This window comes from Lytechinus variegatus, chromosome 3 (assembly GCF_018143015.1).
Source record: "Lytechinus variegatus isolate NC3 chromosome 3, Lvar_3.0, whole genome shotgun sequence".
NCBI lineage: Eukaryota > Metazoa > Echinodermata > Echinoidea > Temnopleuroida > Toxopneustidae > Lytechinus > Lytechinus variegatus.
Genome location: NC_054742.1, coordinates 18,945,611 through 18,968,976, shown reverse-complemented (window position 1 = coordinate 18,968,976; position 23,366 = coordinate 18,945,611). Strand labels below are relative to the sequence as shown.

At 32.9% G+C, this 23,366-nt stretch overlaps 1 protein-coding gene across 9 annotated transcripts in view; it reads right to left on the bottom strand.

Annotated features, from left to right (window-relative positions):
- Positions 1-1,767: 1,767 nt before the first annotated feature.
- Positions 1,768-23,366, bottom strand: part of LOC121410404 (protein polybromo-1-like) — a 51,659-nt gene continuing 30,060 nt past the window's right edge. For 5 of the 9 annotated variants that reach the window (XM_041602465.1, XM_041602468.1, XM_041602472.1 and 2 more), the window contains 16 exons: positions 22,749-22,928; positions 21,840-21,998; positions 21,261-21,418; positions 19,670-19,842; positions 18,205-18,623; positions 17,775-17,894; positions 16,484-16,739; positions 14,128-14,169; positions 11,017-11,071; positions 10,354-10,446; positions 9,313-9,452; positions 7,896-8,099; positions 6,711-6,794; positions 5,574-5,697; positions 4,862-5,089; positions 1,768-3,832 (listed from right to left, as the gene is read on the bottom strand). In XM_041602465.1, the coding sequence (XP_041458399.1) occupies positions 3,775-3,832; positions 4,862-5,089; positions 5,574-5,697; positions 6,711-6,794; positions 7,896-8,099; positions 9,313-9,452; positions 10,354-10,446; positions 11,017-11,071; positions 14,128-14,169; positions 16,484-16,739; positions 17,775-17,894; positions 18,205-18,623; positions 19,670-19,842; positions 21,261-21,418; positions 21,840-21,998; positions 22,749-22,928 (2,493 nt within the window). In that variant the 3' untranslated portion in view covers positions 1,768-3,774. The remainder of the gene's footprint in view (positions 3,833-4,861; positions 5,090-5,573; positions 5,698-6,710; positions 6,795-7,895; positions 8,100-9,312; positions 9,453-10,353; positions 10,447-11,016; positions 11,072-14,127; positions 14,170-16,483; positions 16,740-17,774; positions 17,895-18,204; positions 18,624-19,669; positions 19,843-21,260; positions 21,419-21,839; positions 21,999-22,748; positions 22,929-23,366) is intronic. The other 4 variants (XM_041602471.1, XM_041602473.1, XM_041602470.1 and 1 more) reach the window with 4 other exon arrangements.

Here is a 23,366-nt window from a genome sequence, read left to right as displayed (position 1 = left end):
TGAAAATTGTAATATATTATGAAATCATTTGATAAGTTACAAAAGAAAATGTGGGAGATGATATCAAGAGCTCATCCCTTTTCATATTCATAATGACCTGCATAGTACTATTTCACCAGATTGATTCAAAATTTATGAATGTCATTCATTGGTTTGTTTGTTTGTTTTTGTAATCAAATAGTGATGAAATTTGAGTGTTATGTTTGTTTGATGTTATTCTATTTCTTCAAGCCTTTTCAATTTTAGCCTAGGGGTGCCCTTTAAATTCAGAATGCATAAAAGTTTGACTGATATTAGTAAACCAATCTGACCCTTTTTCTCCTCCATCCTTCTATCTTGTGATCCTTCCATACCTGACCTCTTCTGATTGTTCCTACCTCTGTCTACAACTCTCTTTCTGTTCCTTCTCTTTATCTTGTCTACCTTCATAATTTATTTTTCTAGTTTCATCAAACTGTCTTTTCTTCATTCCTTCCTAATATCTTGTCTTTCCACCATCTCTCTACATCATATCTCTCATCTTTCTACTCCTTCCATTCTCTTTCCTTCTTTCACTCCCTAAGTTTGCGTTTCCTCTTTATATCTCATCTCGCTCTGTCTCCATTTCTCCCCCTTTCTTATCTCTCCATCCCTTCCTTATTTCTCCATTTCTCACTCCTGTCTCAATTTATTTCTTCTCTCATCTCCTCCACCGTCACTCCTTATCTTTTCAAAATCTTATCCATCACTCCCCCCATATATGTCTCTTCTCTAGCTCTCTTCATCCCTTTCCTATAACAGTATGTCTATCTCCTTTTCTCTATTTTAAGACTAGAATCCTTAATACCAGAACAAAATCACTGACTCTGTCCCAGGAAGTATATAAAAGTCAATCTCGGAGTGTATGCAATATATGTCTAAACTGGAAGAAGACCCGTAGAATCAGGATTCAGACCTTTGTGTTGAGTCAAACTTTTTTTTCTGGTTCTGCCAAAACACCTTTCATATTTTATAACTTTCAGTCATTCATTTAAAAAAAATGTTCATTTTTACGACAAAAAATTGATTAAACTCAACCACGCTTTGGACATTTCTAAGGTAAAAAAAATCCTCTCATTTATCAGTCACTATCCCTTCCACCTCATCTTCTGTTTCCATCCTTCCTCCATATATGCTCCGTATATTCCATTTTATCTTTCTTCTATTTTTGTCTCATCCCCTTCTTTCTTGTACTCCCTCCTTGTCTCTATCAGTCAGTCATTCTCTTACATACAAATAATGTTTATGAGTCATTTCATCTATCACCGAATGAAGTATTCTGTCTATTGCACGAATGAAAAGAACATTCATTATTTGGTTCATATGACACCTAACATAGATTCTTTTTCATATGCAAAATATGCTTATGCAGTGCGAGCTCAGTCTGTTGATTATCGCATACATACAACATGCATAGGTGGCTCGGTGCGCGTGCAATGGACAAAATCGTATGGATCCAAAATTGAACGATGAATGGATCCAATATTGCACGGTTGATGACATTGTAAAATGGGCTGAATGATCAATATCGAAAAACCAATCACATGACAAGGATCTATCTAGGTGTCATATAATACATAATTATATGTCTATCCCCTATCTCTCATCACCCTTGGTCCTACCCTTCCTTTTATCACTTCACCCTCTACCCCATACCTTCATGTCTTTTTTTCTCTCTCTTAATCACACATTACCTTGTTTATTGATACTTGTGTATCAGACATTCTAAAATATTATTGGTTTTACAAGTATGATTCACATCATATTTATTTCATTTCTTCCAAATGTACCCTTCCCTAGTAACCCCATGTACATCTAACCACATACATAACCACTAATTTAACAAGACATACATCAGCATAACAATCCAATGCACCAAATACAGTAATTGTTCTTTGGTTATAACAAAGACTGGGAACATGGGAAACATTTATATTACAAGTCAAGACAGAAGTATAGATGGACCTTTAATTACCATATTCGAGGAATGGAGAAAGTTTTCTAGAGGCAATGAAAAAGATAAGTACAATCCTACAACAAAATACTTTTTGTAAATACTTCAAATGACTTTTAAATTATTTAATAGGAAATGTGAATGAGCTCATTTCATTAATGAATACATTTATACATATTTCTAATTGCAGTCATATTACCATCATCCAAAATGGAAATTACAATTAGTCATTCATAAATTTATGCTTACTCATGACAGAGTCTGTAATCAGGAGTAAGATTTACAAATGATATCTAAAGTAGGTTACACAAAAGCTGAGTGAGACATGCTTTACAAGAAACAAACACAATAAAGACAAGAAAACTGACAGCAAAAACCCAAACGAACTTGGACGTACTTGAGGAACTTATTAATTTTATAAAAGAAAAAATAAATTGTATAGAAAAATTCACTTACACAAATACATGCACAAATAACAGAAATTATTGTTAATTCATCCTGTACAAGGAAATCTTTCTCCAGCAAGATAACAGAAATCAACATCAACATATTTCCCTGGAATGTCTCAAAAGCAGGTGAGCATTTCTATTTCTGGTTAATTTCAGGAAATTGTGATCTCAGTGTCTATTTCTGGTAAGGATGTGGTTTCAATAATATTTCACAAACACATGTCAGAAAGTAGATTTCACATTCCTTGTGTAGGTTTCCTCCTGCCTGACGTTTTGGTATGAGATCTAGGACGCTGATTTCATCTCCCTTTGGGGGAAGAAGGCAGTTTGATCCCTTCATATCGTTTTGATTCTTTCAAATTGAAATAGAATGTTAACTGATCATTATCTAAGCATGTCTCTCTCCTCAGCTAAGGTTAAATTTATATCTGGCATACCTTGATGGATTTCTAAACCAAGCTTAATATTCAGAATTAATCTCTCTAATCTCACAAGCTTAAATCAGTTCATCACAGGTTAGATCAAAATGTTTGGTTTTCACTAATAAATCATAATTCTATCACGCAGATGAGATAGTATTTTTCTAGTGATCTATCATCCTTTCTCCTTAATAAATTGTGACATAAGAACATTTTCAGCCAACCCACATATTCTTGAACTCATAGCTTCCTCTTTGTCTCCCTATCTTTACATATCTCTTCTAGAATTTTTATTGAACTTGACAGATTCCCCCACTGCCCTACAATTCATTGACTTGAAAATAAAATAAAAATTTGCAATTCAATATTTTTATGTGAAATATCTTTGAATCATCATCAACTCCGTATTTATCACATAATATTCTAATTCTACTTTTCAAAACTGTTCAACACTTGACAAAATATCCATATGATTAGCAACATTGCTACAACCTTCTACACAACTGCTATTTTGTCCATTTAGTTTGAATACCAGCAATTACAACAGAAGCTTTAAATTCTTGACAGCATAGCACCAAGTCATTACATTTTAGCCAAAATCCAGTTCACAACATATATTACAGATTAGAAACAAATTCATGTCGTATGTATAATCAAATGCCTAAATGTTGATGAATTGTATATATTCTGATCAATCGGATTGGTAAAGATTTAGGACCATTCTAAATTTCAAAGTAATGTAATAATTAAACATCGCTAACACTAGAAGAGTAGAGTATGAAATATAGACAGGCCATTATGTACAAATGCACATGACTCTTCTCATGTAAATTGCCACCTGGAAATATTAAGGTTTGAAGCAATAAATAGAAGGCAACAAGAATAATTTTGCAGCAGCTTATTCACAATGAATTGTGGCATTCATTCTTGACATTTATACATCCAAACTGGCATTCTCTATAGGAGGGCTGTTCCGAATTCCAGGGGTTTCACTGTAGCAGATAGATAACAGAGAAAGAGAGAGGAAGACAATTTAAATTGTTAGTGGGTTGAACATTGCACACATTTTACACTGTATAAAGAATATGAGTTTATCAGTATGAAGTCTTATTTGAGAGTATGTTTTGTTCTCACCAGTGCAAAGCCAGATACACGTTTATTCACATCTTTGCACAATTTCCTAAGTCCCTATTAGAGCCCCCCCCCCATGCCCTGTGATGACCATGAATGGACTGCTCTGATTTATATGTACTTATACATTATAAGTTCACAGAAAACACAAGAACGGTTTGAGATAGAATCACAACACAATTGGACAGGAAAGTAAAAATCAATACATCTTTGTGGGGAAAGCATATACCCCGGATGTCCTATCTATTGTTATATAAAGCAAGTGTTAGTAGGAGAACCCTGAGCAAAGGCCATGGGACCAGATTCAAATCAATCTTTTCTTCTCTCTTTGAATAGAATTTTATTGTCAGATTATTAAGAACTTAATATCCTTGGAAAGCTTCTTTATTTTTTGGGGGGCAAAGAAACCTGTAAAATAGTTTCATTTGATATCAGAGCTCCCCTTGAAATGAAATACTTGATTATACACTTTTTTCATATCTGAATTCTTTTTAAATAAGAGTACATTGCCATATAATTTCATTATAAACATGATGGGGATGTCCAATAATGTTTGATGTGTTTTTATGACATTTCCTTTCCATGAGCATTTCAGATTGGTGTGAAAATTTTGATGATTTGGAGCAAGTATAATTGATAAGGTACAATGCAAGAGTCAAAGTACCCTTGGTCATCTAGGTGGGGTACAATAAGGTGCATTGCAACATCTAATTGTCTTTGTACAGAAGGGGGGGGGGGGCATTGTGTTGTATGTACCGGTATTTTTTTTCTACATGAGTATCCTTTGTTAAGTTCTCTATATTTCAGGTGTAATATGAAATTAATTTGATCAAAGTAATAACCTATTGACTATTTATATCGGCTCTGATATTAAGATTTATGCCACTTACAATTGGAATGCCTTTGACACCTGTAAGAAGTCATTCTGCATGATGTCTCTCATCTTCCACAGAGCATTGGTAATATCATCATCATCTCCTAACACTCCCTGTGCAAACCAATGACGTGGTAGACGTTGTTTCTGATTGTCAGACAATGGTACCGTTTCCTTGGTAGCGCTGAGGCTATGCTTCCAATCACTGATTGTATCAGTCCTGTTATTTAGTCCCTCTATATATCTAGTAGAAAAGACACAAATGTAGAGTTCTAATAACTTGAATAGAATTAGATTTTGAAAGTTATGATCACTAGGCTGTAAAAATATCTTTTTGAGGATTAAATTTTTCTTGGCAACATAATTTGTTATTCATTGGAGTTTTTGACCTGATAGACATTATCATAGAAATAAGTATCTGTATGTGTATTTCATTAGACATCGCCAGCTCATCAGCAAGGGACATGACAAGAAAGAAAATAACATGTATTTTACATAAATATATTTCAACTCCAGTAAATTAATGACAGAATTATATTTCAAACATAGTTCTTAGACTCAAAGGCAAAAATAATTTTTGTTCACCCTGCATGCAAATGTCTTTCTTCAGATTTATAACTGTACACTTCAACTAACCCTGGCCCTAACAATTAATATTGTAACTGTAAGTTAAATCTGTCCTCTCATACTACATAGATCACTAAGATTTCCAGTCACTCTGTATTTACTTGATATAAGCCTCTGAATGGAGTAGTCTTTGTGTCTTTGGTGGGGCGGGTACAAACATTGGTTGAGGAGGTGCCATTGGGGGGTACTGAGCTGCCATACTCTGCTGACCAGGGGGTACACCACCTTTAAAAAAATGATAAAACACAACATTTTATATCACTGGATTCATTAATGGTTTTAATTGAATAAAACCCAAAATGAAGGAAACTTCAGGACACACATTTGATTCCATATTGCATTGATAACATTGATAGATGGAACTGATAATTTTCAATGAGCTATCAGCTTCCATTCAAATTGCCATATTAAATTTCAAATTCATATTATCCCCTCTTTCTTTCATTGCTAAATATACAAAAAGCAATATGGCTGCCTATATAAGTTTACTAGTAAATGAACATTGAATTCAGGGAGCAAAATTAAAATGAATAAATTTCCTAATCTAAATGAATTCATTTACGACTATAGAAAGGTATAAAAGGTATTATATAAATGTTGATTACTGTTAACCTATTCCTAACATAAAAATATGATTTCTCCCTTTACAATTCATGCTCCTTAAAAAAAAATCAGACCATAGTAACCAAATGCAAAAGCTTTGTCACACTTTCATAATTTTCCTTTCAATTACCCATAACATCATACCGTCAATTTACAAATTTACATTATCATCCCATTGCAATTAGACATGTAATAATGATTGAAATTTGGAAATATAAGGATTTTTGCATTTGCATGATTAGAGAAAATTATGCATCCATTCACACTGAAGTAAAAATAATACACATCAGCAAGGACAATAATAAGACCAGTTCTAAAACATTTTGAGTGTTTTAAAGGTGTAGATTGTACTAATGGCAAATCAAAATGAAGTTTATTATTTTCTTATAAAATTATGATGTGGATCCTTGATTAAATGTTTTCATCCACAAACCATGACCAGTAATTGTACATTACTAATGACCGCACATCATTAGTCATAATTTCTTAAGCATTATGAATGATAATTGCTTGGTCACATGTGCAAACAACCAAACCAATCATTGGTGTAGGATTCACTTCACAATTCTATAATTTTTTCAACCATCAATAAAATGCACAGATAAACACATATGAGCAAATGTAATGGAACTAACCTTGATAATGAGCTGGGCTGTGTGCCCCAGCATGAGGGCTCATAGCCTGACCCCTTGGCATACCATATGGGGGTTGCATCATGCCTAACACATATAACATCAAGTTATCAATCAACAAGATAGAAAAAAATAACAATAATAAGCAAACAAGCAGGAAACGATAACACAATTTAGCATTTGAAACAAATATTAGACAAACATACACAAATGTGTTAGGCAAAATGAACACTGAATGCTGATATGGGGCGGATCATTATACTTATCATATCAGGCATATTATTTTTTAAATAAAAGAGTGATCTTAAAGCAACATAAGACTTCTTTCAGCATATACAAATATGATAAGCTTTCATTTCTCACATACAGTTATCAAGGCCAATTGTGCATGGTAAATCATAGAGGCAAATTTAAGACAAATTCAAATACACACAAAAAGGAATCCTCTTTTCAGAGATGCAAATAGAAATAAATATCCTTCCCCTCTCAAATAAATGATTTGAATAGACTCAGACTGGTATGAATATCTACTTTCAATTAATTGAAACAAAAAATATCATGTGCTGCCAAAACAAACAGTTCTTCAAAAGGATGGGGACCATTATTTTAAATGAGCCCTCACCTCAAACCAAATAAATGAATATATTAATATTTTCACATCTTTAGTATTTACAGAAAAGATGATAACAGAAATTGATATAATAGAACAAGGAAAAGAAAAACTGAGAATGAAAAGGAAAGGTGAGAAAGAGAGCAAAGTACAGATAAGAATGAAGTTTGGGAAACAACAGAGGAAAGGAATGAGCCAATTTGAATTTGATGTTGAAAAAATATTGAAAAACTAAAATAAAATTGAGACTACAGTGAAATAATGACATTGACAATGATACAGATAGGGTATTGATGGGTATTTCTTAGATAAGCCACAAATATTCTCCTTATCTTTAGCCATCTATATATTCTCCAACTGCGACCCACAAAAGTGACTATAAATTGATTTTTTGAATTGAATTAAATCATATCATTAAATTTGAAAGATTAGGAGCAAACTCTACAGTGATCTCCACTAATGATGGATGAGTGAATAAAATGAATGTGAGAATGACTGTTTAATAAAGTTAATGAATAACAGGGAGATGGAAGGAGTATTAAGGGAATATGCTGTGATTGGTCCTGTACAAGACTCACCCGGTGTTTGCTGATGAGGGGGTAACATGCCCATATGAGGGGTAGGAGGGGGATGCATGCCAGACGTAGGAGTATACGGCTGGCCTTGGGGGTGCATGCCTGGTTGGTAGGGTGGCATGCCTTGATGATATGGTGACCCATGAGGTCCACTAGGGGGTGCTGGCATACCCCCATTATACATATCACCTTGCATACCATAGCCGCCTGTAAGAGTGTATCAATGAGGGGAAGGAGGAGGTAGGGACAAATCAAACTCAACAAATATAAATAGTGAACCATCTGCACCTATTAAATCCATTCACTACATTCATACATGAGTCTCCTATAAGTGTATGAATGAACACCTTAATTTGTTGTCACAATTTATCCTTGTACTAATTCAGTAATTAGGAAACATGAATTAAATCCTCCATTTTTTTCTTTCAACTTTTTCTTTAATCCTTTAAAGAGAATGAATAACTTTCCAATACCATTTCACTATTTTAATATTGTAGAGATTGCATATTGTATTCTAATAAAGTCTATAAAGATATTTGCATAAAAATGCAATCGAATTATGAGAATAGGAGCAGAGGGTACTTAAAAATAAACAAAACTAAATTAACACAAATCATGCAAATACACACAAAAAAAGCAAAGATATATTTCAGGCAAATCATTTTGCAAATGAACTCATATAAAATTATACAAGTCAATTTGCCTGAATGACAATTATCCCCTTTTTAAAACCAACTGAAAAAAAACATTGTAGAAGCAAATAGTCTACAAAGATGTTCATGCTGCATCAGTACATGCATGTGTAATGTTTTAGTTATGAAATATGACTGTCAATACTAAATGTGCACAGCTTAATATTTGAACTCTCAACTTATCAGGGAAATGTGAATACAGCTCAACAAAACAAAAATAGTGCAAATAATTGTTCTTATAAAAAAAGTAATGTCAAAAGCTTGTAACTAAAAACATTCACGATAACAAATATTAGAGTTATTTTCACAAGTTGAACAAGATCTGGGGTGATGATAATGTACATTTATGTTTGAAATTATAAGATCTGTAATGTCAAAAAATAAACTAAATACAAGAAACGGTACCAACATTATCAAAGAAACATACTGGACATACTTTTTTTTCTCTCATCTGCAGAAACAAATGCACATTAAACAGCATAAAAAAAAATCCAAAAAATAAGTTCCTGGTTAGACATATATTGAAATTAACAAAATGGAAAGCACACTGAAAATCAATTGATTGTTTATGATCTGATTGTTTCATTCTCTATCTGCAACAGCACATAACAATAATAATCAATGCAAAACAATGAAACAAAAATAACATTTCGTAATCTTACACAAAATGCAAAGAAACAAAGATATAACAAAACACATGACAACATTGACATGAGAGAATACTTTACCTCCATATGATTGGTTGATCTGTTGAGTTGCCATGCCAACAGGAGTAGGTGGTCCAACCACACCCATGACTGCACTAGTGCCTGGAGTAGATGGACGTGGAGCATTAGGACCATGAAGAGCAGCATGGGAGTGATAGTTCCTGTTTAAACATTAGGATAAATGATATTAATAGTTCAAAAGGATGCATAGTTTACTCACATCACTTTCAATGTATTTTCAAATGCACCATCATTTCATATAGAAAAAATAATAAACCTTTATCACTGCAGTAAGTCAGTTAAGATAAGAAGCTCCTCTTAAATCAGAAAATAGCAAATCTTCTCATTGGTCCCCAATGGGACATTAAGAAGAAGCCCTAGAAGAAAAAGCAGAAGATTGTAGTATTGTGTATATACATCTGGGGCCCGTTGCATAAAACTTTTTACCTGAGAAAACTCAGGTTGTTTTTACCGGAGTTTTTGCCCTGTGCTAAAGTCTATGGCGGAAATCAGACTAACCTTAGTTTTCAGTTTTTACCAGAGTTTTCTCAGGTAAAAAGTTTTATGCAACAGGCTTCAGAAGTAATGCCAATGGAACATTCCATCTTTATAAAAATCTATTTCAGCTGAGTTATGTTGATTTGCCTGAGGTGCATGTAGCTTAAAAGGAATGCCCCTATATCAAATGTAAAACAAAAGGAATGCCCCTATATAAAATGCATGGCATCATGCTCTCAAGTACATTCAGACAGTCTATGTATGATTGATGAAGATGATGCTTGAATAGTACAGTCGCAACCAACTGATGTACTTTACAAAAATCTCAAATTATTCAACCTGTCACCAAAAGTAGAGACAAAAATGATACCTAAATTGACAATTTCCATTCTAATAATTTATATATCAAAGAAATCAAATTCATATAAAATGACCAAACTTATGCATACCTATGTATGCTTTTAAACAAAGTGTCCAAATTGCTTGGATATATAATCTGCATATTAGAAGAAAGAAACTTTATGATGTAATACACTATTCCTTACAAACATGAAGATGTCTTACCTTGAAAGTTGATGAGGAAGTACAAATCTAGCTGCATGCTTCATATGAACTTCTTTACAATGCCTTACAAGACGAGAATACACTGGGAATGGCCTGAAAGATATCATTATAAAATGTAAATTTATCATTATAAAATGTAAATGATCATTTCTGAGAAGTACTCTAGTGAGAACAAGAGATATATATATTTTTCTTGAATTACAGATCTTGACTTTCATGTTTATATACTACCATCATAAAATATGTACAGTGTGTTATAAAATAATTGTGCTATCTTAGTGACAATAAGAGGTCAATGGCAATGAGTTGTATTGTTAATGATGTACAAATAAAGAAAATATAACCTTTTTCTCAAGATACCATGAAATGCATGGTTGATTCATGTCTAAAATTCAATCTCATTATATGCGCAGTGGAAATGTTTCATTCATCAAACTATCATTCTTGGGTGAGTCTGATCCACTTAGCCTCTTTTTTAATTTTTTACTTGACAAAAAAATAGTTCAATAAATTTTGATCATCCTTAAACTAAACTATTAACCAGCAAAAAGTAATTAAACTTAACTGTTGAGGAGAATGGAATTACTGACATTTTTTACTTGGTTAAAGTTACATATCATCACAGAGTGTAATAACATTGTCTATCAACATAAAATTACTCACTGATTTTTCTTGAAACGTGTGCAACTCTTCCAACAGCACAGGAAATGAGTTTCACCTGTAAAGATAAAGCATACAATATTGAAAGGACACCTGTAGGAAATAACGCTAAGTAAGAACCCCTAATCAGCTTTCTTTATGCTCATGGGAAATAGGAATATTACTAGTTCTGGGCTGATGTTGTCTAAACTTTAGTAAATACTAACATACATCTCAAAGACCTGTATCCAACCGTCTGCTTTTAAAGGGATATATTTAAAAAAATATTATCATCTACATATTCATTCCATATTAGGCTCTATCTCTGTATTTGAGTTTTAATAGTATTCTGTTTTTAATGTGATTGTGATTTCAAGGTATATTATAGATTTTGTTTTCCTCACTGCTTGGTCTCTTACAAGGTTTTCTCCTATTTTATCATAACCTTCCTTATTTTGTATAATTCAATTTATGTCAATTATTACACAAGCATCTATTAGTTTGTAATTTTAACTGTTGATTTCCTGAGGTGAAATAGAATTAAATAATCATCATTTATTATTACTGTTATAAATATGGATATGATAATGAAAAAAAAATAATTTGCACCATATTACATGCATAATTTCCTTGAATCACTACCATTTGCAGTGAACTGTGACTAATAACTCATGGTAGCATTCAAAATAATAACACAAATTTAATCATTGCATTTACTTGATGAAAATATGTAAGATGGTGAATAATATAAACTAGATAAGTAAAATATTAGAAATCTTTCAAGTTAACACACATACCATGACTAATTTTTACAGCACATAATGTTTGGTACTGGTAATGCAAAATTGAAGTTATTTGTTAGTTATTCTGATAGCCAATGTTAATAGCATCCTTCCCTGGAGGTTAACTATATTAGTTTACAACACTAGGCCACAGATGTGTAAGGTATTCTGAATTAAAATTATGCAAGTCAGATATATGCAATGAGAGTATATATGCATTTGAATCGTCATGAACTGTTTTTACTAAATGCAGATTAACAATATGAAGATTATTTTACAATGTTACTGATAATGAGCAATTACTTTGCTTATCATTAAGGAATTAAAATACATGTATACTTGTATTTCAATCCCTTAATGATAAGCTAAGTAATACTAGAGATTAGAACTTAAGGTCTGAATTAAAAGACATTAAAAGCTGGCATAGGTTAATGAATTAGCTTAGTAGGTTTGTGAATAGAAAATTTGAAAAGGGTATGCATTTCATCATCAAGTAACCACTCTCTCTATAAACCTCTTCTTATTTCTCTCATGTATTCAAAGCAGTCTCTCTCCCCCCAAAAAAAGCCAAACAAGGTACTCTAAAAATAAAACATTTTCTCATGGCAAATAAGCACTAATTTAGCATCATTCGTAAGAGTTATTTCACTTTGAAATGAAAATGAAAGCCATGTTAAATGAAATAATAAAGAAATAATTGTGTATCAATTAATGAACTTATTCTTTTAGTGCTGAGAGAGACTATTACACATTTACTTGATTAGAAATAAATTGGATAGAAAAGTAATAAGAATCTTTAAATACTCATTCACAATATAATAACACAACTAATTATTTATCACATTTTACAATACAAAGAATCAAACTCAGGAAAATACATACAATAATTAACTAGGGAACAACGAGTACAAATAAGTGTATATTTGTCATGTTGGAGAATGTTACACTAAAACAAAACCTAGGGGAGACCTGTTAGAATAAGTAATTTGTTTTTGAACATCAATGGATGATGAGATGGACAAGGCAAGGAAGAAATAAAATGCAAAGTTTGATAAATCTTTACCTAAAACAAAACAAGTTGCAATCTGCAGCATAATTAGAATTGAAAACAAAAATTGCCTGCGAAGTTCCTTCTCAACATTTCAAGGGGAAAATTCAGAGTCCTGTTATGTAGAAATTTACACTATTATATTAACTTTGCCATCCATTGGTACCTTTCATGAAATCCTTGACACTGATTGGCTGTTGAATATTGTTACTATTACCATACTCATTAATTTGTGCATGTTCAGTAGTCTGTGAAAGGCAATGTTTTACTTGAGTTTGACAACTATTGGTTTCATTTTACATCTATATGAAAATAAAAAAGCAAGGGTGATTATTATTTTTATCAAGTGCAAATGAAAGTTTAGTTAAATATTTTCATATGGTATTTTTTTAACTTGATAAATTGCATAAATATACATGCATAATTTTTCATATTCATCGACCAATCCCATTCAAGGTTTTTACTGCACTCATGCATATATATCTCAGAAAGACTGGGACATGAAATGAATACCTGATACAGTTGTTTGGTCATTAATTTAAGGGACAAGTTAAAGTCTTTCATTCAATATTTGAAGCATTTTAAAATGTCTATACACAAAGTAGATTATGCATTTAGGGGGGGGGGGGTTAATAAAAGAAAAGAGAAGAAATTCAAGTTTGAAGAATGTGCAAACAGTTATCTATGCAATAGAAAGAGGAAGATTTGAGCAGAGACAGATCATAACTTTTCTGCATCTTAGATTGGTGTAGATGGTCAGAATAATTAACTTTGACTCAAAGACAGAGCTGATTAGCAAAGGAAGGTAATACACAGACGACACACAAAGGACACAATGCAAAGAATGGTTACTATATCATGCGACAAGAGACATCAAAGTCCTGTTCATATTTGACTTGGTAAAGCTCCTCACAAAACTACCTGCAGTATTATAATATATGTTTTTTTAATGTCATTTGTAACAGCACTGGGGACTACTGGAGGCAACCTTGACTTTTACAATCTGCATCTGTATTATACACATAAAGGAAATTTGTAGAACTAACAAATGTGATTTATCAATCTAGTCTTGGGGTTTTCTTTGGTTTATCATCCAAACATTATAAATTCTTCTCTTTGGCGCTCTGTTGTAATTGCCCAAGTTCATCTGTTTCTCTTTTTTGTCTAATAGAAGCAGTATATTAATCATATGTGGAAATTATCATTTGCAACTTTACTGTAGATGTTTATTAAGGTGGTGTACCAAGTCATGTTTTACAGGGATTTAGGATGCACACAACATTCTCTTAGATGGGATGCACTCACGTTTGGTCTGTCCTTCACCAACTTCAACTTCAACTGTAGTGCCTGGTTCAAAACAATAAATGTCACCATGTAAAATACCAACAATCATGCCAGGTGCATATTCCAAGACTAAAACTCTCATTCAATTCTTCACAAGAACACATCAACCAAAAACTCACCCACTTCTGCATCAATTTTCTACATAGGCTTTACCAATTTTTTTTTCCTTACAGAATCAAAATGTTTTGAGAATTAGACTCATATATGCGAAGTGTGAAAAAACATCACTTTTGAGGTTTCAGTATATAAAACTAATATTTTTTTTATTCAGAGGAATTGATGATTGAGAATTTGGTGACATTTACACATTTCGTTTTTTTCAAAATCACCTTCAGCCATGTGAAAATAGAATATTTCAAAAGGATAAATACAGTAATATCTTATTTGTCACTTCAGAGAAAGATTTTTTTTAAATATAAATTTCAGATCTCAACAATTTTCTCTGAAAACCGGCTCATCTTTAGCCATTCATGCTAGACTCTCCATTCATTAGGTAATACAGATATCATAATATATGTCTGTGTATATCAAATATGATGAAAGTTAACATAATTCGAAGACAAACAAATTTCTTGAAACCAATACAAATATTACGGCAATAGTAGGAACTGTAACATGCATATAGAAATTGATGAGAGTATGGATAATTTTCCCCCTGAAACAAGGCAAACTATAAGTGAGAATGAATGAATATGCAGGTTAATATCTTTACATGTGGTCATGCTATTATGCAATTTAAAGGTTAACCTGCCATAATCCTGTTAAAAATAAAATTGACTAAAAAAATGAAGTCATTAGATACAGCAGTATGCCATTATACTGTACATGCACTCTAACATGCAAGCATGGTAATCTATCTACGTCTATCCAGCTAAAGAAATCAAATTACATATTAATCATAATCACTATGTATCTTCACTTCTATATCCATGAATGTATAAGAGGTACATATTACATTTTAAGCCTCTTAAATACAAATAAGTAAAACATTATAATTCCCCAGAACTTACCTCATGACTAATGGAAATGCTGATTACTTCAAGAAATAAATTCCTAATCAGTTTACTCTCAGAGTAAAGAGCTGAAGGTTGTAGTCATGAAATCAATTTTTTCATTCCAGTGACAAACTGATCCATTGTTTCTGGACCAGGTAATTACCAACTGACATACCATCCTGGTGGGTGCTTCATTAAAGCTGCTTGCAAGTTACGTGTGACATTACCAATGACAGGTGACACTTTCCTAGGAACTGAATCAACACCAATGAAATCTAGTGTGTATCATTTGCCACATGACAGGGTCACCAGTTGCTTGGGATTTACAAACAGCTTTATGACAACACCCCACTAGGTATAAGCATCATCTTTGGTTGTATATTAGGAGGAGATGGTAAAGACCTATTATATTTACTTACCTGGCTGATCTAAGCTATCCAGTGTTCTAGGATATCAAGGATATCCAAACCCTTCAACCAGAATACGAGGTTTGAAATTAAAGGGATGGTCCGAGCTGAAAATATTTATACCCTAATACATAGAGTAGAATTCACTAAGCAAAATGCCGAAAGTTTCATCAAAATCAGATAACAAATAACAAAGTTATTGAAGTTTAAAGTTAAGCAATATTTTGTGAAAACAGTCGCCATGAATATTCACTAGGTGGGCTGAAGATGTCACATCTCCACTTTCTGTTTTCTTATGTTATTACATAAAATCATATTTTTTCATTATTTCATACTTGTGTGAATAAAATGTCTCCCTTTTAATGAAATAAGTTGCAGCAATAAATATCTAATGCACTAAATCAGTTGTCAATCCAATTTTTCTAGTTCTTGGAGGAAAAAATTTGAATAAACCTAATTTCATATAACAAAATACAAACAAACAAGTGGGGATGTGAATTCATCAGCCCACCTAATGAATATTCATGACGACTGTTTTCACAAAATATTGCTAAACTTTAAAATTCAATAACTTTGTTATTTGTTATCTGATTTTGATGAAATTTCCAGCATTTTACTCAGTGAATGCTACTCTATTAAGCTATAAATATTTTCAGCCCGGACCATCCCTTTAAACCCTTATTACCCTCACTAGCTGATCAAAGATGCCCGATGCTCTTGTTTAAATATTGACAAGCACATGGAGTTAGATTTAAAACTATTAATAAAATTTGGGTAAATGAACCTACCATACTCACAAGCTGATCGAAGATGCCCACTGCTCTACATCATGTGCTTTTAATCAAGGATCATTTATTTCACTAAAAACCAAACCTAAAATCTTAAGCATAGGGTCTGATTTAACACGCTACTCACTAGAAGATCTAAGATGTCCACTGCTCTCAACAACATGGTTTACCAGATCATCCATTTCTTCAAACATGAAGTCACATCCATCCCAGCAACACTCATAAACCTGGATTCCAACCTGTTCTGCATTTCCACCTTCTTTATTAGCTGAATCCTTGTCTTTACTCTTCTTCTCTTCCCTCATCTTTGGAGGTCTGGTGGCTGCAATGTGGGCGGCCATGCTCTCAAATCGTTGCTTCTCCTTCTTAGATAGATTACGCCACTGAATTACAACAAACATTGGTCAATATCAATTAGCACTCTGCTTTGTAGCTTACAACATAAATGCTCAAATATAAACATACAGATGTATGACTGGTGCAAACTCTGCCTTAGATAATCATAATGGCCCAAGACTGAATTTATTTTGTATTTTGAAAATCATTGATCAAATTTCCATTGCTAGGCAAGGTAATCACCCCCAAATGATATCCATTACATAATCTTTGAATGGATTTCATGAGCTCTGACATTATAAACCCTGATACTCTGGGGGTCATAATGGCCCATCGACATTTTTCATATTAAAGCCGCCACACAAATATTTTTGACCGCATTGCTCACTGACTTATTACTTTCAAGTCTTGTGAAACTTTTGAGACCATTTGCGATGCCCAGGTACATATTAACAATAACACTTAATTATGTAAGTCAATGTTCAACCAAAGATTGCTCCAAAATATGAATCATGTACAACATCAATACAAAATGCGCTTTGAGTTAAAATTTTTATTGACAAAATTCAATTCATTTGATGCTATTTATGGCTGAAATAATGTTGCCAACAAAATTTAATTTGAAAAAAAAAACCAAAATTTAATTTGAAAACAAAATTTAATTTGAAAAAAAAACAACAAAAATAAAGAAAAAGAACAAAAAAGGGGAAATAGAAAAACAACAAAATACATAAGAAATTGATTTTGGTACTGGAATTTTTTCATTTACAATTGTTAGGAATGCCATAAATGATATATTTAGGAGCTTTATCAAGTGAATAATAGCAATAATTAAAGGATGATTTCATGAATAATAATTACTATAATTAATTCAAACCGAAATAAAAAACATGAATTAAGTGGAATTAATTAAAATTAAGTGAATTCAGTGAAATTTACCTTAACAACCAAGTAGATTACCCCCCTGGAAGTAAAAAGGTTCAAAATACCCCAGGAGTATTAGGGTTAAATGCATTAGAATCAAAGAATGTTTAACTTATGAACAAAAGGTACATGTGAAAGACCGTAATGATTAATCTTACATCTTGGCCAATGCTTCTGCTGATGTCTCCAAATGTCATCTCTGGATTATTCTTCCTACAAGCTGCTCTATTCTCACTAGCAAATAGAATGAAAGCACTTGGATTTCTCACCATCTTTGACTGAAAATGAAATGAAAGGAAAAACAGATGTTTAAAAAAAAAACGATGAAAATGTAAACATGTCGATTTCTTGCTCTTTCAAACACATTCATATTTTTTTTTACACATTGTCATTTAGCTGCTTCTTAAGTTTTATTTTAGAGAAGATTTTTATTAATGATTTTTTGCCATCTATCATTTTACAACGTTCTTCTGTCAGATATGAAATTATAAATGGGTTATGGACCATAGATAACTGATGGAATGTAACTACTACCCAAGCTAAGTCAAATACAAGGATAAATAATAAAAAGACTCTTTTATAACGTACATCGTCTTTCTTTTTGCTGCTCTTTGGTGTTGATATACTAGATGCTACTGAAGCTGAATCATCTATATCACCAAACTGTTCTGCCATCCTAATCAATTCTTCTTCAGCTTTCTGAGAATCATCATCACCCAGCTCTAAACCAATCTCCATCTCTTCCTCTTCCTTCTCTTCACTCTCCATCTCTTCTGCGTCTTCTTCCTCTTCCTCTTCTTCCTCCTCTTCTACCTGCTCCCGTAAGAGGGGAGATGGCTCTTTGACGGGAGTGATGGGTTTCTTGAAGAAGTAGATCTCATCATCAATCACTTTGTTGGAGACATTATGTCTCTTCAGACCCTTCACCTTCCGTGTAGAATGATCCACATCTTTGTACTGGGATTCACACACGTAGATATGCTTTTCAGCAAACTCAGTTGGCCGACCTGCAAAACAATCAACCAAATTAAAAACATTTTTGACTTAATATCAAGAAAAGTATGGACGAAGCTTAGGCTCTGGGGGGCGTTTCATCAACATTTTTGTCCGACAAGTTGTCAGATCTGACAACTTTTCTGTATATTGATTGGCTGAGAAGTACTGTTACTATGGTAACTGTCGGATAAAATAGGACTTGTCGGATAAAATGTCTGACAAGTCCTTTCATGAAACGCACCCCAGGAGTCTGCAATATAAGCAACATTGAGAGATATATAAACATAAACAAATCAGGTAAGAATTTATCAGGCAACTGCACCTCTGAAATTGTCCTTTGGAAAATATCTAATGTCTTAACTTAATAACAGTTAAATCAATACAGAAAACTTGTAAAATGTAGATAAACTCTACATTTGATTCTAACAGTACTTTTGGACTGGAAACCTTATCATGATTTCATCTGGATATCTTCTCTTATCATGAGAGATATACCAGCCACCATATTTTGGACATTTATGTGCAAATGTGAAACCAATTTTCTTAGTTAAGTTGCCTTCATGGAACTAAACCTTTGAGCCTAGTCCTATACATCATAATTTTTGTTGGAGAGTTACATCATGCACAACAACACAGTTGTAAGATAACATGTGTCCCAATCACCCATTTAACAATCCAGACCTATTCTGTTTGCTACATAGATGTATGTAAATGGAATTCAGTTTGTAATTATATTAAAGCTAGTTAGACACTCTTGTTTCAGAACTAAACTATAAAATGTTCAATATTTTCCGAAGTTTGTCCATTTTACTGAGTAAACCTCATTCTCTTTACATTCCCCCTTCCCCTCTCTTTCCTTTTCCTCTGACTCTCCTCTTCTCTCCTTCTCCTGGCTTATTATTTTGTACATTTTGTGATTAATCAATGTTCATAGGTTTAATGTTGGACATTAATGATGCCTAAGAAAACCAAATTCTATTCAAAATAAATAAGGTGATTTATTTTGGCAAAGTTGCAAAGGGGATCGGAAGGACTAAGAAGTGAAGTTATTACTCACCTGAGATGTAATCCTTGAAGAGCATAAGGGAACATTTTCCAAGGATATGAATCATACCATAGGACTCCTCCACACAGCTAAGGAATACTTCATTCTGATAAAACATCTTGGTAGGAGGGTGAACAGTCTCAGATGGATGGATGAATACAGGTCCAAAGAAGAAGGTCTCACCACTAAGAAAATAGAACAAGTCATTGTAAGGATAAATCAAGAATGTGATATGATCAAGAATTCAAATTATTCTCACAGGGCATCTTATTTTTTTAGTTTTCCTTCATTAATCAAGAATTTAATAAAAAACTGAAACACAGCCTTCGATTATTACTTGATTGTATACGAGAAAGTTAAACTACTGCATATGTAAAGACACATACACCCACACATCAAAAATCAAATGTGACAAAACTTTGATAGTTATACAAATTAAATGTAGCTTCCAGTAGTGGCAACAATAATAAAATAGTTTGAATACAATCGAACAAAAGACCACCCAAGTGTTTGTATTCATAATTTAAATATATTTGCAAGTCACGCTGAGAGAAAATAAGTATTCACAAGCAAAAGAACATGAAATTCTGTTTAACCCTATCTAGGCTGGGGGGGGGCCCTCAGAGGCCCCCCTCAACAAATCGTGTGATATTTGTCGTGCGAAATTTTTTGACCGCGCCGCTCGCTGACTTTTTACTTTCCAGTCTTGCGCAACTTTTAAGACCATTTTTGCGTCACCCGGGCACATGGTTCCGAAATTACATAGCATTATGTAAGTGCATGCTGACCGAAAATTGCTCAAAAACGTGATTTCATGTACAAAGTCAATGCAAATTGTGTTTTCAACCAAAATTCATAAATGTATGATTATTTTTAGTTTTTCTAGTCTAAATGTATTCATTTTATGCTTTTAATGATCACAGAAGAGCCCCAACAAAACAATGAAAAACAAAAGGTTAAAAAAAACAAAGAAATACATAAGAAATTGCAAAAAACAATATAATACATAAGAAAATGATTTGATATCACAATTTTTTTCATGTGTACTTGCTAAGGACACCACAAAGAGTTTCTATACCAAAAAATTAGTACATTTGGAGCTTTATTTAGGGAGTTAAAGGGAAAAGTATGATTTCGCATACTAATTACGCATAAATTAGCATAATCACTTAATAGCGATTCGCATGAAATAAATTACTATACAATCTTGTAGATTATGCTCCAGGCAACCCGCGTGCCAATTTTCGGCGAGATCGCGCGGTCGAGATCTTAGGGGGGCCTGGGAGCCCCCCCCCCCCCGGCCATAGGAACTCCAAAAATACCCCGGCCTAGATAGGGTTAAGCAATAATAATACATGTGTCCATGCCTAGTGTACTTGGGGAATTTCAGTCTAGATTCCATCATTTCACAACATTCAGTTTGAATAAGCTTACTATGTCAAAACTTAATAGATCTTAGTTAAGTATTTATCAATAATTGACCAAGATTTGAAGACCTCTCTCTTGAAAGGATTGCTCTTTGCCACAAGGAATATTTCAGTGGATTGAAATAAATTTTGGTAAAGCCAGGAACCAAATGACCATGTAAGGGATGCACACACACCTTGCGATCTTCCATATTTTATCCATCCTGCAGATATGTGGTCTTCCTTTGATAGTCTTGATATAGACAGCATCACCTAGTTTATACCATACTCCATTCCAACAGATCTGTTCATAGTATACCAAACCTCCATCACCAGCTCCTTCCTGTAGAACATCCTGTATACAAACACATCACAGTCAAGATTATACTAACATCAGAACGCCGGTAATTCAATGTAAATACTGCAAGCATGAACAATAAAGGCAATCGACATGTATATCCAAGAAACATGCAAAATATTAATCAAATATACTATACTAAAGACTTGATATATCTGATGACTGGACAAAACTTATTTTGAACTCCCAAAATTGCATATGCAGACTTATTTATTTTGACCAAAGAATAATTCATTTTGAATTCAATGACAATCTAAAAAGTGATTTGACTGATGGTCTGAAATCAAATATGATCATAGCCACTCCAGTACAAGTATACATGTATACAGTGAGGTTATGAAACTAGTGAAAAATGAAATCATACAAATATCAACTTGGTTCATGATACCTAATCAAATGCAACAAAAGAGTTTCTTACTTCTCTCTCCTTGTCAAATGCTGGTAAGTTTATAGATGAACCAAACGCATCATGAGATTTATCTGGTGGTGATCCAGCAAACACTGATTCTACTCTCACTTTAGACAAAGGTTCATCACGGTTGATGATCTTAGTTGAGCTTGTAGGTACTGCCCAGATCTACATTGAAACAATTGCTAAGTCAGTGATAATATCAATGCTTCACAGCTAACAATGTAGAATTGAACTTCAATATTATTTGAATAGCTATCAATACTTTCATATTTGGTAATTACAATGCATCACCATGCATCACTGTATCACCAGGCATTGTCATCTGTCATCACCCCCAACATCATCAATCAAAGGCCTAGGTACTTTTCAAAAAGACTTGTTTTAATAACAAATGAACAGTTTCTATGACCAATTAACTATTAACCAATCAGATTAAACAATTTCAGTAGCCTTTAACTGTTATTGCAAATTAAGTATTATAGAAAGTTTTGTGAAATGGGCCCTGGACGAGCATCATTACGAAAGAAGTATAAGATATGAATCACAGTTCCTTTGAGGGACATTAATTAAAGCTGTCAGTCACCTGCTTGTTTCACTATAAGTATAAACAAAATTGCTAAGCAGATTGGAATCATAATCATCAACTGAAGGGGGTTTAAACATCTTATTCAACTAAGTTTACAAACTATATTTAAGGACAATCTTTCTTGTTGAATTAAACCCTGATATACTGCAATATTTTATGTAATCCTGTCATTTTATCATCAGTGAAAGAAAGAAACAAACTATACCTGAATATTCCGACAGATTCTTGCTATGGATTTATACAAATTGGTGTTGAATTAAACACACATGAGGAACAGTGTCATTTTATATTAATAAATTCTATAGTTAAGCTATACACTGAATAACTACCTTGATTTTCTTGAAAGCCTTTGCCTTGGCTGAGTAGCGTGACTCACAAACAAACACATCTTCTTCTTCAAAGCCTTCTGGTTTATGCTTGAAATAATCCCGGACAAACATCACATAGCATTTTCCAAGCACATGTTGGGAAATCTTGACTTTGTTGTAGTAATCACTCTTGAAGACTTCCTGCAAGTGTGGTGTAATCATACAATTTCACACATATCTTCTTTTTTTTTTAAATCAAACTCCAACATTCCATAAGTAGTTGGTGTAACCCCATTCAAAAACTGTTATGTTAAAGTACTTCATTATTGCTTCAAAAGACACAATCATCAAATCATTACCACCATCAAATTAAAATATATATATATATATACCATAAATCAACGAAAACCATATCCATTAAATATCAAATCTAGATCGAATTCATAGTCAATTTGATGTCAGTGGTTCACCAATGGTTAAAATATTAAGTATTTGTCATGATTTATTGGAATTATATACCACTTTTTTCTGAGAAAATAAAAACATTTCATATATAAGCTTCATAATGTGAATGAATTATGTTCAAATGGTACTGACCTATCAAATATTGTCAATTAGAAGATTATACAATAAAAGGTG